This window comes from Chiloscyllium plagiosum, unplaced genomic scaffold, assembly GCF_037043375.1.
Source record: "Chiloscyllium plagiosum isolate Xiang-an unplaced genomic scaffold, Cpla_swu_hap1 HiC_scaffold_5, whole genome shotgun sequence".
Classification (NCBI taxonomy): domain Eukaryota; kingdom Metazoa; phylum Chordata; class Chondrichthyes; order Orectolobiformes; family Hemiscylliidae; genus Chiloscyllium; species Chiloscyllium plagiosum.
Window position 1 is genome coordinate 111033926 of NW_028270143.1, and position 18405 is coordinate 111052330.

At 39.0% G+C, this 18405-nt stretch overlaps 1 protein-coding gene across 3 annotated transcripts in view; it reads right to left on the minus strand.

The window, feature by feature from the left end:
* Positions 1-4778: 4778 nt before the first annotated feature.
* Positions 4779-18405, minus strand: part of rbm33a (RNA binding motif protein 33a) — a 163721-nt gene continuing 150094 nt past the window's right edge. For all 3 annotated transcript variants that reach the window (XM_087987564.1, XM_087987565.1, XM_087987563.1), the window contains 2 exons: positions 17035-17123; positions 4779-12788 (listed from right to left, as the gene is read on the minus strand). In XM_087987564.1, coding sequence (XP_087843690.1) covers positions 12737-12788; positions 17035-17123 — 141 coding nt within the window. In that variant the 3' untranslated portion in view covers positions 4779-12736. The remainder of the gene's footprint in view (positions 12789-17034; positions 17124-18405) is intronic.

The window sequence follows — 18405 nt, forward strand, 5'->3', positions numbered from 1 at the left end:
GCCAGTGTAGCTGCAGAAGATGGACTGTTCCATCTTCCATGTGGAACAGTCCATCTTCCGCAGCTACACTGGCACCACTCCCCACCTTTTCCTCCACTACATCGATGACTGTATCGGCGCTCACTTGTGCTCCCACGAGGAGGTTGAACACTTCATCCACTTTACTAACACCTTCCACCCCGACCTCAAATTTACCTGGACCGTCTCAGACTCCTCCCTCCCCTTCCTAGACTACTCCATTTCTATCTCGGGCGACCGACTCAACACGGACATTTACTATCAACCGACCAACTCCCACAGCTACCTAGATTACACCTCCTCCCACCCTGCCCCATGTAAAAATGCCATCCCATATTTCCGATTCCTTTGTCTCCGCCGCATCTGCTCCCAGGAGGACCAATTCCAATACCGAAAAACCCAGATAGCATCCTTCTTCAAACACCGCAATTTCCCCTCAGATGTGGTTGACGATGCTCTCCACCGCATCTCCTCCACTTCCCGCTCCTCCGCCCTTGAACCCCACCCCTCCAATCGCTACCAGGACAGAACCCCACTGGTCCTCACCTACCACCCCACCAACCTCCAGATACATCCTTCGTCATTTCCACCACCTCCAAACAGACCCCACCACCAAGGATACATTTCCCTCCCTTCCCCTATCAGTGTTCCGGAAAGACCACTCTCTCCACGACTCCGTCAGGTCCACACCCCTAAACAACCCAACCTCCACTCCTGGCACCTTCCCCTGCAACCGCAAGAAATGCAAAACTTGCACCCACACCTCCCCCCTCACTTCCCTCCAAGGCCCCTAAGGATCCTTCCATATCCTTCACAAATTCACCTGCACCTCCACACACATCATTTACTGCATCCGCTGCACCTGATGTGGCCTCCTCTACATTGGGGAGACAGGCCGCCTACTTGCGGAACATTTCAGAGAACACCTCTGGGACACCCGTACCAACCAACCCAACCGCCCCATGGCAGAACACTTTAACTCCCCCTCCCATTCCGCCAAAGACATGCAGGTCCTTGGCCTCCCCCATCGCCAGACCATAGCAACACGACGCCTGGAGGAAGAGCACCTCGTCTTCCGTCTAGGAACCCTTCAACCACAAGGGATGAATGCAGATTTCTCCAGCTTCCTCATTTCCCCCCCCCCCCCACCTTATCTCAGTCCCAACCCTCAGACTCAGCACCGCCTTCTTGACCTGCAATCTTCTTCCCGACCTCTCCGCCCCCATCCCTCTCCGGCCTATCACCCTCACCTTAACCTCCTTTCACCTATTGCATTCCCAATGCCCCTTCCCCAAGTCCCTCCTCCCTACCTTTTATCTTAGCCTGCTTGGCACACCTTCCTCATTCCAGAAGAAGGGCTTATGCCAAAAACATCGATTCTCCTGCTCCTTGGATGCTGCCTGACCTGCTGCCCTTTTCCAGCAACACATTTTTCAGCTCTGATCTCCAGCATCTGCAGTCCTCACTTTCTCCTATATTACACTCAGTCTCCTCTTCCAAATCATTGATATATATATATATATATCATGAACAGTTGCAGACCCAACATTGACCCCTACAGCACCCTACTCACCATTGATCTCCAACCAGAGAGATCCCTTCTGTCTGCTTTCTATTGATTCACCAGTCCTCCATTGGTTAACCAATCCACCGATCCTCTATGCATGCTTGTACATTCCCTGCAGTTCTTGGAGACCAAGGGGAGTTTGCTTGCTTTTAAGTCAAAATGCTCAACAAGCTGGTGCAGACACAACGAATTGAGTAAGCTCCTTCCGTATCTCAGCAATTCTGCGATCATCTGATGCTAATGTTCAAAATTCAAACATGTTATAGCTCAAACATGTTTATAGTGGTAGATGCAGCATTGACAATAAACTGTGGGAAAAAACTTGGTTCTCCTCCCTCCACCTCTGCATCCCCAAGACAACAGAGGACCACAACTGGAACTTGCCTCATATCTTAAACATAAGCATATATTGGGGCTTCTGCATATCCCTTTCTCAAAAGGAGGCATGTTTAACATATTTAAGTTGTACTCTCAAAGTGCAATTGAAATGTTCCAGAAGGCATAGTTATGGACAGAACTTGAATCTATCTTCACTCAATCTTACATCCTTTTACTTGGAGATACACATTACAAAATGAACACCTCCTACCCAAACATGCCTGTTCCTGTCATAGAAGTGAGCTTGAATGCCCATTATGTGAAATTGAACACATCTGTTTTTGAGTTTTGATAGAAGGCAAATTTTATAGTCATTATTGCTCTGTGGGATTCTCGAGGATGTCAAAAGTAAATGCATGAGAAACAGTGGCTTAGTGGTAATATCTCTAGATTAACGACCCAGAGAACCAGGCTAACGTTCTGACAGAATTTAAATTCAATTGATACTCATGGAATTGAAAAATTCTAGTAATGGTGACCATAAAACTATCGTATTAAGAAAAAAATAATTAGTTTACTGAAATCTGCTGTCCTTGTCTGGTTTAGCCCCTATATGATTCCAAATCTACAGCAACATCTTGGAGTTTCAACCCTTCTCTTGAGATACCTCAGCAAGCTACTTGGTTTACAGGCAATTTCGGATGGTCATTAGTGCTTACCAGTATTTCCCAAACTCCAAGGAAGAATAATAGGAAAGAACAATGTTTTGGACTGGGGCTGTTGCAATAGGTCTCAGATGTTTTCAGCTTCTCCAATTATCCCTGCCAACCTGAACTGCAGTGTTTCCCATTACTACTTCACACCTCCCCCCGATCCAACACAAGGATCTTTAAGATCCCTTGTTGGATAACTCAACATATTCTTATCTAGGCAGAAGTTAGTATTGCAGATACTGGAGATTAGAGTCAAGATTAGAGTGGTTCTGGAAAAGCACAGCCGGTCAAGCAGCATCCAAGGAGCAGGAAATTTCACGTTTCAGGCAAAAGCCCCTCATTAGGAAAGATTGACAGGTGGGACAGGTCATGAGGATGGTGTTGAGCTGGAAGGTTGGAGCTGGGGCAAGATTTGGCGGGGGGGGGGGGGGGGGGGGGGTGGAAATGAGGCAACAGGTCAAGTCCATGGGGTTGAAGGGTCCCGAGGCAGAAGATGAGATGTTCTTCTTCCAAGTTGGTGAGTGAGTGAAGGCAGCCTGGGATATTTTTATCTGGCACATTCAATGGAGTACAATGCTTTGAGACTTTTCACAGCAGTATTATTTGACATAAAACTACATAAAGAGACATTAGGAAAGATAACAAAAAGCTTGGTCAAAGAGGTAGGTTTTGGAAAGGTTTTGAAGGGGGGAGGTAATCCCAAAGATTAGGTCTTTGGAAGCTGAAAACATGTTCATCAATGCTGGAGTGATTAAAATTAGGGAGGATCAATAGTCCAGAATTGGAGGAGCACAACGATCTCAAAAGCTTGTGGAACTGGAAGTTGTTATGGAGATCAAGAGGGGTGATTAGTTGCTGCATAAGTAGAAGCCATCACAAGGTGACAAGTGAACGTGACTGTCTGCAATTCAGGGCATTTATTTGAAGGCGGCTAGAATACAAGAGTAAGGGTGTACTGCTGAGGCTGAATAAGGGTCTGGTCAGACTACATTTGGAAATATTAAGCAGTTTTGGGCCCAATATCTAAGGATGGATGCAATAGTATTAGAAGGGTTCCAGAGGAGGTTCACAAGAATGATCCCAGGATGAAGGACTTGGCATATGAACAGTAGTTGAGGACTCTGGGTCTGTACCCAATGCATTCAGAAGGTTTGGAGGTGGGGGAGGTTCTCATTGAGGTTTATAGAATACAGAAGGGCCTGGATAAAATGGACATGGAGATGATCTTTCCACTAGGAGAGACTAGGGCCTGAGGACACTAGGCTCTTGATTCATATGGGGATCAAGGGTTACAGGGAGAAGATTGGAGAATGGGGCTGAGAAACGTATCAGCCATGATCGAATGGTGGAGCAGAATTGATAGGCTGAATTCCCTAAGTCTGTTCCTGTATCTTATGAGCTAAGAGCAAACGTGTAACAAGTTTCTCTTTGTTCAGTGGAGAAGCTTCTGTACTCCCAGAGGTTTTCTCACTGGTGTGAAACAATAAAACCCTTTCATAACAAAGTGTATCTTGGTGTCAAGTGATTCATTTGGACTCAATTATGTCAAGAGGGTGAATATTTAGTCTTCTGCCCCAAACCCTGATGCAGCTCCCCTCATGTGTGACTGATATTCCTTTTCATCCATCCAGCCCTACATGTCTGTCAGACATCACTTGCAAGGGTCCCATGATTTAAATTAAAAATAAATTATCAAGAAAAATTACTACTTGGCAAAGAGTCATTCTTTTAGGAGATTTCCACTGTAAAAACAGAAATAAAGCATTGCACTTGAATGGTGCTTCTCATTATTTCAGGATCCCACAAAGGAATTACTTTTGAAGTATAGTTATCGTTAATGTCGGAAATTTGCAAATTAAATTCCAACAAACAGTACTGTGATAATTTGTAAACTGAGGGATAAATAGTTGTAAGACGAGAATAACGCACCCCCCAAACCCCGCTCTTCAAAATAGCGCAATGGGATCGTTTAGATTGACACTAGGGAATACTGGGATAGTGCTACGGAAAAGACAGGCCTCAACTGGAATCAACACGACAAATCTGTGTTTACTATTTATCACTGGTAATAAATTATTCAACTTTCAAGTGGGAAATAAGGAAGAGGTGTCTCATGTATGGTATGAACCAAGTTGTTAATGATAAAGACAAAAGATGTGAAGTTCATTTTAAGATGTTTTTATTATCAAATCATTCTATTCAGTTCAGCAGTACAAATACAATTCATTTGAATATAAAATGTCAATATTTTAACAGACAAAACAGTAAAAACAAAAATCTGATTGACTCCACAAATGATTAAAAATCAAAAAAATTGAAAATTTGAACAGAATATTTAAGCATTTATAAAATGTAGTACAGTACTATATTTGGACAACTCCAAATCCATTCACCAGAAATTAAAAACTCTTACATCAAGTATTCCAACGTAATGTCACAGTGTCATAGTATTACTAAGTTTAACGTGTTATATCTCCTAAGAACATCTACTTAAACCCCAATTGTAAACTCAGGTTAGGAAGGATCAACTTCAGTGATAGATGTAACTTTGAATACAACAACCCTTTTAAGTTAACTGTGCTCAGTTTTCATGTGTCGAATTGCTAAACTGCTAATCGTTTCTACCACCGAAAACAGTGGGCAACTCAAGTGATAGGCAATCCCTCTATATTCCTTCTGTGCGCTTAAACTGTAAGAAAAACAGCAAGTTAGTGACATACATCAGGAAAATCTCAATATACATTTGACAAGCACGGCTATAGGTCAGAGCCTCCATGAATTTCCTGTAACAAAATGCAATTTTTAAATTAGTTAGTATATCGCAGAAAAATGAGGTATTACCAAATCACAAACCACTCAGTGGATTCTCGACAACTACTTAAAATAGAGCTACTTAGATGGTGCCCATGTTCTTCAGCTATTATTTCGTGAATTATCTTCAAATTTTCAAGCATAAAAGTTCAAAGTATCCTCTAGACTAACATAGCAACTTTCCTCAGCCATTAAACATAGAATGTGATGTCACTCATGTCACATGCAGCTAGATATGAAGCTACCTCATTATGTTAAAGTAATTACAATGGACTGCAAAAACAAATTTAAAAGTGCTCACTGTTACATGAGCAACTGTGAAACTCCCTCCCTAACAGCGAAATAGAATGGAAGAGGTCAGTGTCAAATGAAAGCCTAAACTGTAAATCAGAAAACACACATACAACAAATACAGTTTTTGTCAACGTGTGAAGACAAGCATGAAAGCATTTTCTGAAATATACGCACACTACATTGCAGGAAGAATTGAAAATGCTAAGCATACCATATCACTAAGCACCAAATAGATCTCCATAGTAGTTAAGAAATAATAATTTTTAAAAAACATTAAACTCCCTATGGATAAAAAAAGTTATTTCAGGCAAAAATTATTATCCAGATAAATACAATCTGCTCAGAATGCTGCATCTGTGAAGGGAAGGGGGGTGGGAAAGAGATAATATGTTAGAAACTTCACCTCCAACACCAGCTCATATTTCTTGTTTCCTACAAAAAGAACACAATTGTGAGCAACATTGCACACTTAAAACATTCATATAAACAATATCCATTTCCCTGCTAACCCTCAGCCCAGGCTTGGAGAAATGATACCAGGGAAATCATGTGGCTTTAAATAGCAGTTTTTGAGCGAGCAATATTTCCTAAAATGCTCAGGAGGAGGAAAGAAAACATGGATGAAGGGAATGTGTAACTTAAGTAACTGTTCTAGTCATTTGGGTTGCTGGGTGGAACAGCAGTTATTTGAAATCAGTTACTTTAGATCGATAAGCTTCATTTTCATGCAACACATACTTTGTGACCAACTAATAAAACACAATCAATATCAAAATAAGGACAGATCTTTACAACTACACAACTTACATCACCCATTGTAACCATCAACTGCGATATTGGTAGACTATCTATTGTTATGGAAAACCATTAACCAAGACCATCAGCAATATTTTGTGAAACTACAATTAAAAAGGAACAGACAATCCTATTATTTTCTGACTGATCTGCCTAGCTATCAAACTAAGAATCTAAGAAATCAAATATTGATGTACGATATATGTCACATTCTGCTCAGCAGAAAGGATGCAACTCTGTGCACGAAGTGACAGATTAAAAAAAGTCTCTGATAAAACATTTTTAAAATGAAGTTTTTTTTCCCTAGTTGGATAACATTGATAATTTACTCAAGAATGCCAGATAGCAAATACATTCTGTAATACAGTACTATAATTTTAACCATAACTTAAAACTAAAGATGTGCCAAATACAATCTTTTTTTAAAAAAAGCATTATCCTGACCTATAGGAAAGGAACTTTCAATTCAGCATCTTGCCACAGTAAGTTGAAGGTTTTAAAGCTATAGTCTTCCAGTGTAAAGTATTACAATTTACATATACAGTTTTTAAACTTTAACATGCAAAATCTTCAGTCTGGGATTCAGAATTCGAATGAAAATCTTGTTTGTCTATGTAACACTAGCCCTACAAGCAGTCAATTATCACCATTACGCAATGGAGGAAAACTTCAGCTTTCATAAGTTTAGACACAGAGGCTGTTATTGGCAATGTATTTTTTGTGGAAAGCCTGGGCCAAGAGATACAAAGACAAAACAGCATACAAGCTGATGTTACAACACACTGATCCTTCCCAACTGTGTTCTATACAGAGCTCTAATAAAAGCTACACCAAGATTCAATGAGAATCAGTTTGTTCACAAACACTTGCAATATGATGGTCACAATTTTCAGCACCAACCTAGTCGGCAATTAAAATGTAGGTCTTACACAAAATCCTTTGGATTGAGATCTTAACCACATAGAACTGCAGCAATGCTTAATATTTAATTACCCACTGGATATTATCTAATGAAACAGTAACCAATTTAAAGGTGAAACAAATTGAAAGATGTGCACAGTCTCATCAATCTCTGATTTTAAGTAAATGTGCATTTTTTTCATCTTTAAGGAAAGAGCACCCTATCTCATAAGAAGCAGCTTTGCACAAAAACAATTATGAACTCAGCTATTTAAAGAATAAAAAGATAAAAATGGAATTAAAAATGCCACATATAAATATTGCACTGAAATTATAGAAAAAATAAAAATGATTGTGGAAAAAAAATCAGTTATTTCTGTAGCATTGAGGTTATAGGTATAAAAGGAGGGCTGATGAATTCAAAAACATTTGACTTGCTGTGTCGTGTTAAATACAAGTTGAACACTGGGCTGTTTAATAGCTCAACAAATGTCAAACCTTTGAGCCATGGATCAATCAATTCTTAATCCTTCTCTCATATAAAAAGGTTAATAGAATTTCTATTCTAGAAGTGGAGGAAATAACACAATATAAATAAATAAGTAAAACCTGTTAAGTGAGTAAGTGAAGCCAAATTAAAAGCAAATAAAGCAACATCACAAAAATAAAGCGAGACAAACTTGAACAATGCTACACTAAAGGAACATCACAAGTGCAAAAGCAGCACCATATAATACAATACTAAACAGAATATAGCTCAGGTCTTAAAATATCACATAATTCTAATGTTAAGCACCAGCTTAAGACTAAAAGACATTACAGGGTTTTAAACTAAAAGGGAGAAAATGGCTAGTCTTGTTCCCTTACAGTTTTACATTTTAACTCTTCAATCAGGACAGTGCCAGCTTCATTAATTTATATTTCCACGAAACTGACACTTATCTACAGGATATTTCATTTTATCTATAAAGCACTTTAAAATATTTACATCTATTTGAATCTAAGTGCCAAACAAGCTTATTCCCTCAACTTTCAAGTTATGTGCAGGCTTGAGTGTAATGGGGTTAGAGAGGGCAGCATGACAAGTAGTGTCTAGGGTTAGTGAGAATCTTCTGTTATAAACAAGCTAGTGTTTTAACTGCAGGCTTTTAAAGATTTCAGTTATGATTGCTCCAAAATTACAACTAAACATGTCCAGTCACAAGTCTATTAAACACAAATTGAATGTGTTTTAAAACAAATAATCTAAGAGTAAATAAAGGAGACAACTTTTCCTGCCAGTTCACCTGCAACTATTTGTAACTAGTGTTAAAGAAAGAGTACTTTGGGAACAGACACTTTTTTGGGGGGAAACAGGAGATTGGAGGAAGCTTTGCTAAGAGCTATTACCATATTAATTACATACAGCATTTTAAAATTTCTCCAACAAACTCTTGCATAGAGAATGCAGTCCTCAAAGTGCCAAACATTTTAAACTGTGGTAAGCAGATGTAGTGAAAATTGGCTGAGATGATGCGTTATGAACCATCAAGTCATGGCTACTTCAACTGAGGAGGAACTGTATTCTACTTTTTAAAACTGGCATGAGAGCTCAGCTGACATGGTTTAGAACATGAAACCACAGTCCTGTCAAAGAACTAGCATGACTCAATGTTTCCCTAAAACACACCATAAAAGTCATTTGACATGTTGCGTTGATTTCCTGCTTCCACATTCAAAAAATATAGGCTATCCGAGCACCTCAAGGCAACAACTAATTTTAGAATACTGTATGTAGATGGCATAAAAAAGGATAATTGTTTACACTGCAATCCACTTAGAAGCATGCCCCTTCAAACTGTCAAGGTGGGTTCAACAATCCTCATTGACTAGTACAAGTTTACTTCCTACAATGTATAGGACAACAAATTTAGAAGCTACATAATGATGGACACAAAAATGCTTAGAATCTTCAGAACATTCTAATTAAAGCTCAACTGTAACACAGATTACAGATTTTTTTTTTAAACCCCAGTGCATCCTACTACTCTCACAATGACTTCACTGCATGAGGGACGAAAAAAATTTGGCTCCACATACACACAGAGGAATTTGCAAAATGTCACCCCTGAGTAAGAAGACCCATGTAAATAAACAGGAGAAAGTACATATGGAAGAACTGTGATCTTTATAAAATGTATTAATACACAGGATGTCTTGTTTCAGGTCAATAGTCATTGCATCCAACAAACTTTGAACTAAGATACATGGAAAAAAACACAAGCAACTTCAGAATTTATTAGCTAATGCACAACTTCTAAAAAGTAGATGAACACCACTGATGACTTGAAAGCATTTTGCTCTACTTACATGCTGCCAGACAAATGTTTCTTTGCATTTTACATGAAACCCACTAATGTGCAGTGAAAAACTCAGATGATGGTTGCAGCACATCTTCCCCGATACGCTAAAGTTTTACCAAACACATTTTTAATGTGACATGTCCTACCCCACCTCATCTCTCATGTGTCAACATGGCCACTGCCATTAAAGCTTAATAATATAAACCGGTAAATACTTCTCTCTCAAAAGACTTCAGCAATGCAAGCTGCTGTTTCAATAATAGAAGACAGATATGTATATATAAATATATATAAAATACGAGCTGCAAATTGTGTTACTGGGAATATGCAGGAGTAGTAAACCATTAAGGTTTCTCAATTGAAGATGACAAATGTCAACAAAGAGAACTAAAATGTCTGACTCATGAATTTTATGTGCACGACATCACACAAACTCAAGTAAATGAGAAAACAAAATAATGGCCAATAACCCTTACCATTTGTAATGCATTTCAATCTACCTAAATGTGACCATGATACAATCAAACTGTTCCTCATCTTGTGAGAATTAGCACAGAAAGCTCCATTATGCCCAGGCAAAATTCTACTTCAAATGAGTGTCTGTGGCAAGCCTGATAAAACTAAAATGAAAATCTGCATGATACTTTCAATCCTTGTGCCCACTCTGGATTCAGCATCCAATATGAAAAAGAAACTTGCACATAAACTCAATTTACTCCTAGTCTTGCAACTTCTGCCTGTCATTGTCAGAAATTTCCTACTCTGTATATTCTCCTTTGTGGATCATCAGTGCTAATCCTCCTTTGCATACAGTGCAAGAAACTGCATTTCACAGCCATAAATGAGCATTAACAGAATGTGCAGATCTATTTATGAATAGATTTTATGAAAGCAATTACAAATCCTCAATGAGCTGCGACATCTGAAAAAGCTGGGAAAGTTTCAACAAATCTGAAGCACATTATGCTTCAATAATTATTAGACTGTTTTATTAAATGGGGCAACACAGGGCAAACTCTTTCAAAGGATGTGTTACAATCTTACAAACATCCATGTATCTTTCTACATAAGTCGTATTTCAGTCTCTTTGACTATCAAATCCTCCATGACAGTTTTCACAGCTGTACTTGAGCTAAATACTAAAGGCTAATGAGGTCAACAAAAACTGACTTAATCCCACAATATCCTTCAGGACATTTGAGATGCAGGTGATATTACTAGCAAGACAACAATTCAAATTATTAACTCTCAATCTTTCAAGGGGAAGACGAGTATCCCTTTTTGTACAAAATTACACCATAAAATGTGCTCCGAAATAGAGACAGACATAGACTTTGCTATGTAGCACATACTTGTTAAAAAACCTAAAATCGTTTTCTCTTCTCCTGTCCCCACTGCACAAGATCCCTAGCCAAAAGATGCCTTGCAAAACAACTGCACTTCTGAAGGTCTTTCAGTTTTCATTGTCATCGGCAAGAAGCAGAGGTCCATCTGCTTTGGCAGTCTGGTGTTTGAACAATTCCACCAGCAAGTCCAAGACGTGAAACTGAGCAAGTCAGCAGTCACTGCCTCTGGCAGTGAAACATTTGTTTGTATGGATGGCTGAAATTCAGCAAGTTTTATAGTTAAAAAAGTCACCAACCAACAGACAGGCGAATGAAAACGCGATTCTGGAGTTTAATGTTTCGCCATGCCTGTTAGAACTTAGCCCAGTTTAATTCAAAACGTTTCACACTGAGAAATGTACAGTATCATAGCGATGAATACCTTATGTTACAACCATGAACGAAACATTCAAAACACCTGCAGAAAGCACAGAAGGAGTTCTTTGTTCAGTCTCATGTTCTATAGTGTGGAACAAACCAGCTACATATTAACATGTGACAAAGTAATAGGATTTTCATTCTGTTACTGCTCTGGCAGTATTCACATAATGGCTGAATCTGACTATCTTCAATCTGTAGCTCCAAACTAATTCACACTTTTGCTTACTATTTCAATGACATAAATAGCTGTATTCCAGATGATCATCAGGTATTTGGGATATTTAACATAAAGGTTAACACTTAAAGATCATTTGGCCTGGAAACTGGTTGAGATTCTTTATATTTCACTCTTTAAATAATTTGATGTTCCATTGGTTGCTGAACAAAAGGAATCTGAACGTGTTTTTGTAGTCTGAATATGCAAGTAATTTTGCCTTCAAATGATGCTTTTCAGTGAAATTAATAATGCGCATCTTACTGACCCAACAGAAAGTATTACTTTCATTTTTTTTCATACTCCAACCTACAATAAACAGGCAAGCACCTTCACCAAAACACTATCTTCAAGTTGCTTTCTAGTCTTGTAGTTAAGCATCTTCTAAGAGATTTAAAACAACGGACTAACTTATACTTGAAACCGTCATTAACATGCACTTTCCAATGCAAATCTGAGTTCCTTTCAGCTAATTCTTACTTTAGTAGGGCAAAATGATGGGCTATTTTGAAGCTAGTCAGACTATAGGTACAAAATTGTTTAAAGGGGTACACATTAAACACTTAACTATAAACCTGCAAGGAAAGAATTCTGCAGCAACCATTATCTAATGTTATTCACCATTAAAAGTTCTCTATTACGCTTGATAAGCAGCCATTCTACTTCTACAGTGCCTACTTCAGTCACTGTTCACAGTTAAGTCATTTTTTTGTGGTATTTTGAATCCACAGAGGTGTTTTGCAAAAGACTTTGTTCCATTTGGTGACAACAAACAATAAACATGTGGAAACAAGAGTACAAACACAGTCTTCTTCAGAAGCATCACATCCTTCATCCCACACTGGACCTGGGCCAACTCCTTTGGTTTCACCAATTTAATAGCATACACACTGGTTAGAAATTGATCACTGTATGCTAGCTCAGCCATTTTGTTTCTTCATTTGACTTGATCTGAACTTCTGCATGAGAGCGAGGCTTTGTTTTCATTCCAAGAATAATCATTCATCCATGATCAGTGCCACATTGATATGAGACAGATCTATCATGTGCCTGTGAAATGTGCAAGGGAAAAGTAATGTGAAACATTGTAAAGATCAAGGGTTAGAAAAACAAGCATGTAAAATTGTTTTAGTAATATATTCCAAGGTAATTCATGAACAGGCATGTCAAATACTGAACAAAATAGCCATGTTTATAAGAGAAGACCAAATACCATTAAAAAGAGAGGTTTCACATTAATTGCTGAAGGTCAAGATAAAAGATGACACAAGGAGTTACGAAGACATGGTGCAAGGAGAATGATGACTGATAGCTCTGCACAAATGATGGAATGGAAGTCTAGCAGTAATAACTAAAACAATACAATAAATTTGATTCAGAATGTTGCAGGATGTGGCATCAGGATTTCATTAACAAGAAAGCATTTTTGGTATGTAAATACTGCCTAATATTCTAGATATTTGGGTCTGAATCCCACCAGGTTGGACAGTGAAATTGGAACTGAATAAAAGATCTAGATTTAAAAAGCTAGCCCAGTGGCATGTAGTCACTGCTGATTGTTATAAAAACCCTGACTCATTGGTGTCTTATAGAAAATGTGCCATCCTTACCTGGTCTGGCCGACATGCGACTCCAGATCCACAGCAATATGTTGATTCTGATTGCCAGGGGTTAATTAGGAATGAGCAATAAATGCTGATCTAGCCAGTGAGACCCATATCTCGCTTATAAAAAAAAGTTTTAGGATGACAAGAAACAGAAGCAGGAGTCTGCCAGTCAGCGCCCGACCAAGCCTGCTATGCCAATCAATTACATCATGGCTAATCTGATTGTAGACTTAACCCTCAACTCACTTATAGAGCAAAAATCTAATTCTAAATTCAATGCCCCAGCTCCACTACTTACTGGGGAGACAAGATTAACAATCTTCAAAAGAAGATATTCCTTATCTCAGTCTTAAATGTGAGATGTTTTATTGTAAACTCTCTCTAGTTATTGATTACAAAGATCCTTTCAGCAACCAGTCTGCAGGAATCTTGCATGTTTCCAACTCCAATCAATGTAAGAGAAACAGAAATTGCTGGAAAAACTCAGCAGCTCTGGCAGCACCTATGGAGAGAAAGCAGAATTAACGCTTTCGGTCCAGTGACCCTTGTTCAGAACTCTTGTAAGGTTCTGAAGGAGGATCACTGGAACCCAAAATGTTAATTCTGCTTTCTCTCCAATGATGCTGCCAAACCAGCTACATTTGTCCAGCAACTTTTGATTTTATTTCTGATTTTCAACAACCATGATTCTTTTCCCCCAATTAATCTAACTTCTACCTGTTCAAATTTTCATTACAAAACAATCCCTTTACCTCAGAAATTGAACTGCTGAGCTGCTTTTAATGCAAGAAAATACCTCCTTGCATAAAGGAATCAAAATTGTACATAGTAGTTGAGAGGGGAAAGATATAAAAGAGACCTGATGGGCAACTTTTTCACGCAATGGGTGGTGTGTCAATGGAATGAGCTGCCAGAGGAAGTGTTGGAGGCAAGTACAATTGCAACATTTAAAAGGCATCTGGATGGGTATATGAATGGGAAGTGTTTAGTGGGATATGGACCAAATGCTGGCAAATGGAACTAGATTAGGTTGGTATATCTGGTCGGGATGGACGAGTTGGACTGAAGGGTCTGTTTCCGTGCAGTACATCTCTATAACTCTATAGTATTCTTAGTGTGGTCTTACTAATACCCTGTACAGTTGTAAGACTTTCCTAGTCATACTCTATTCAACTTGTAATAAAGGCCAATATTCCATTTGTTTTTCCAAAATACTTGCTGTTCCCCTATATGTTAATTTTTATGATTTATGTACAAGAACATACAAATATCTGTTGCTGAGTATTCTATAGCCCCTCTCTATTTAAATACTATTCTGATTTTCTATTCTTCCTGCTGAAGTGGACAAACTCAGAGTTTCTTATATTATTCTCCATCTGTCAAAATCTCATTATAACACTATGAGCTCTTACTACGGCCAGTAACCACTCACGTGGCACCTCATCAATCCAAATGCACATCAATTGGTATCCCTTTATCAACCCCTTCAAATGATTCTGATAAATTTCTCAAACATGATTTTCCATTCACAAAATCATCTTGGCCCTGCCTGATTGTATTCTAAATGGCGTACTACTGTCTCCTTATTAGCTGATATGAGCCTGATGATGTTTTAAGATGTGAAGAAGTGGGAAAATGTCAAAACAGAATGTAGCAAAGCCATGGAAAATTTTCCAATAAATGAGGAGCAGTTAGGTTTTAAAAATGACTTCGGGGCCGAGTGAGTGCAATGTTGTGTAGAATGAGTGATGGCAGAGGTCTAGGTGAGCTCCACTTTCCAAAGCTAGCCATAAGCATGTTGAAACTTCAGGCTTGAAACAGATAAAAGTTTCCAACTAGTGCTCATGTCAACTCATGGCAAAAGCCCAACGCCAGGTTTCTTGCCGAGATCACTCATGGAACCTGTAGAATTTTAACAGGTGCAATGCATTGCACAACACTGGTTAACTAGGAAAGACACAAAGAAACTACTCGAAAGGGAAAGAAATGGCAAGCTGTGGAGGCACATAAACATAACAAGGAGCAGGAGTAGGCCATCTGGCCCTTCGAGCCTGCTCCACCATTCAATAAGATCACGGCTGATCTTTTCATGGACTTAGCTCCATTTACCTACTCTCCCACCATATCGCTTAATTCCTTTATTATTTAAAAAAACCCTGATCTTAGCTTTAATAACATTTACTGAAGTAGCATCAACTACTTCACTGGGCAGGGAATTCCATCAATTCACAATTCGCTGGGTAAAGAAGTTCCTTCTCAATTCAGTCCTAAATCTGCTCCCTCTAAACTTGAGGTTATTCCCTCTTGTCCTAGTTTCACCTGCTAGTGGAAACACCATTTCTACTTCTATCTTATCTGTTCCCGTCATAATTTTATATGTTTCTATAAGATCCTGTCTCATTTTTCTAAATTCCAACGAATGTAATTCCAGGCTACTCAGTCTCTCCTCATAAGCCAACCCGCCCACCCCAACTCCAGAATCAACCTAGTGAACCTCGTCTGCAGCCCTTCTAGTGCCAGTACATCCTTTCTCAAGTAAGGAGACCAAAACTACACACAGTACTCCAGTGTGGTCTCACCAGCACCCTGTACAGTTGCAACATAACCTCGCTCGCTATTAAAATCAACCCCTTTCGCAATTAAGGATAAAATTCCATTTGCCTTCCTAATTACTTGTTGTACCTGCAAACCAACCCTCTGTGATTCATGTGCAAGGACAGCAAGGATCCTCTGCATAGCAGCATGCTGCAACTTTTTACCATTCAAGTAATAATCCTTTTCACTGTTACTCCTACCAAAATGGATGACTCCACATTTACTAACATTGTATTCCATCTGCCAGACCTTTGCCCAATCAAACTATCTATGTTCCTCTGCAAAGTTTCACAGTCCTCTGCACACTTTACTCTGCCACTCATTACCAGCTGCAAACTCTGACACACTACATGCGGTCCCCAACTGCAAATCATCCATAGAAATTGTGTATAAATTGTGAATAAAGGTGAGTTTAAGGGAAACCAGAGTATCTTGTAACCAGCATTTGGAGCCTCCACTTGTTCTTGGGCAATTTGTACACGAAGCAACAGGGGCAATTCAGACAATAAAATTGGTTCTGAGTGCTCTCTTAGTGTAGGCCCTGGATACTACATTTAATGAAGTGTTCACACAATTTAGGGTAAAGGCATAACAATGCAAAGCGGTAGGGGACTGGCTCAGGAAGAGGAAGTTGAAATCCTCACTCCTGTGTTGATTTTCATGTCAGGCATCAAAATTGTACAGTGCTTAGAATTGAGAGTCTGTTAAGCCTTAACACCCAGAAACAGAACAAAAGAATTGAGCAATAAAAGAAAATACTAGAGAGCGAGAGAGACAGACACAGATAATGTTTCATTCTATTAAGAAAATATTGGACTTAAAATGTCAACTTTGTTTCACTCTCCACAGATGCTGCCAGATCTGTTAAGTTTCTCCAGCACTTTTATTTCAGATCTCCAGTGTGCGCAATTCTTTGCTTTTTTAATATAAATTGAGGAACTGAGGGTGGAGAAACATTACATCCAAATGTACACATTTTATATAAATAGAAAATCTGTTTCACTTGCGTTACAAGTTTGATTGCTAAACTTCATCGAATTTTACTATATGCATCTTGTGAAATTTTCCCTAAGTAAAAAAAAAAGGATATTTACCTGTGGAATTTCTGCTGAAACGCTGAAGCATGTGCAGGCTCCCTGAATTTTGCAATGGCCTTTCGTTGCTCTCGCATCATCTTGAAGTCCTGCAAAAACATTTTAAAAAGGCATCAGGAAGAAGTAATGTAGGGTGTTTTTGGAAAATGGGTGGTGGAAGTAGGTTCAGTAGTAATTTTCAAAAGGAAATTGTATAAATGTTTGCAGAATTGCTAATTGGACAGCTGAACCAAAGAGTACAAGCATTATCTTCTGTACTGAATCCATATTTAATTCTATAACATGACAATTCATATTCACTTTGAAGATAAAGGACTTCAGGACAATAAAGACAGAATCACAGAGATGCTTAGCACGGAAACAGAGCCTTCGGTCTAATTCGTCCATGTCGACCAGATAGCCTAAATTCATCTAGTCCTGTTTGCCAGCATTTGGCCCATATCCCTCTAAACCCTTCCTAGTCATGAACCCATTCAGCTGCCTTTGAATTGTTGTAATTGTACCAGCCTCCACCAATTCCTTTGGCAGCTCATTCCATATATGCAACACATGAAATAGTTGACATTTATGCCTTTTAAATATTTCCCCTCCTACCTTAAACTACTCCCTGTAGTTTTGGGCTCCCTTACTCTGGGGAAAAAGACCTTGGCTATTCACCCTATCCATACCCTTCATGATTTTATAAACCTCTAGAAGGTCACCCCAAGCCTTTGACAGACCAAAGAAAATAGCCCAGACTATTCAGGCTCTCCCTATATCTCAAACCCTCCAACCCCAGCAACACTCTTGTAACTCTTTTCTAAAGCCTTTCTAAATTTTAACCACATTCTTCCTTTAACAGGAAGACCAGAATTGAAAGCAGTATTCTGATAGTGGCCTAACCAATGTCTTGAACAGACATAACATGACATACCAAAGTTTTTATACTCAATGAACTGACCAATAAAGGTAAGAATACCAAATGCTTTCTTCACTGCCTTGTCTACCTGTGATTCTACTTTCAAGGAACAATGAACCTGTACTCCAAGGTCTCTTTGTTTGGCAACACTCCCCAGGACACTACCATTAAGTGTAGGAGTTCTATCTTTATCAAAATGCAACATCTCATATTTATCAAAATTAAACTTCATCTGGCACTCCTCTGCTCATAGACCCATCTGATCAAGGCCCTGTTGTTCTGAGATAACCCTCTTCACTGTCCACGATGCCTCCAACTTTGGTGTCATCTACAAACTTACTCACCATACCTCCTACATTCGCATCCAAATCATTTACATAAATGACAAAAAGCAGCGGACCCAGCACTGATCCGTGTGGCACACCGCTGGTCACAGGCCTCCAAGTGCAAAAAGCAGCTTTCCATTACCACAA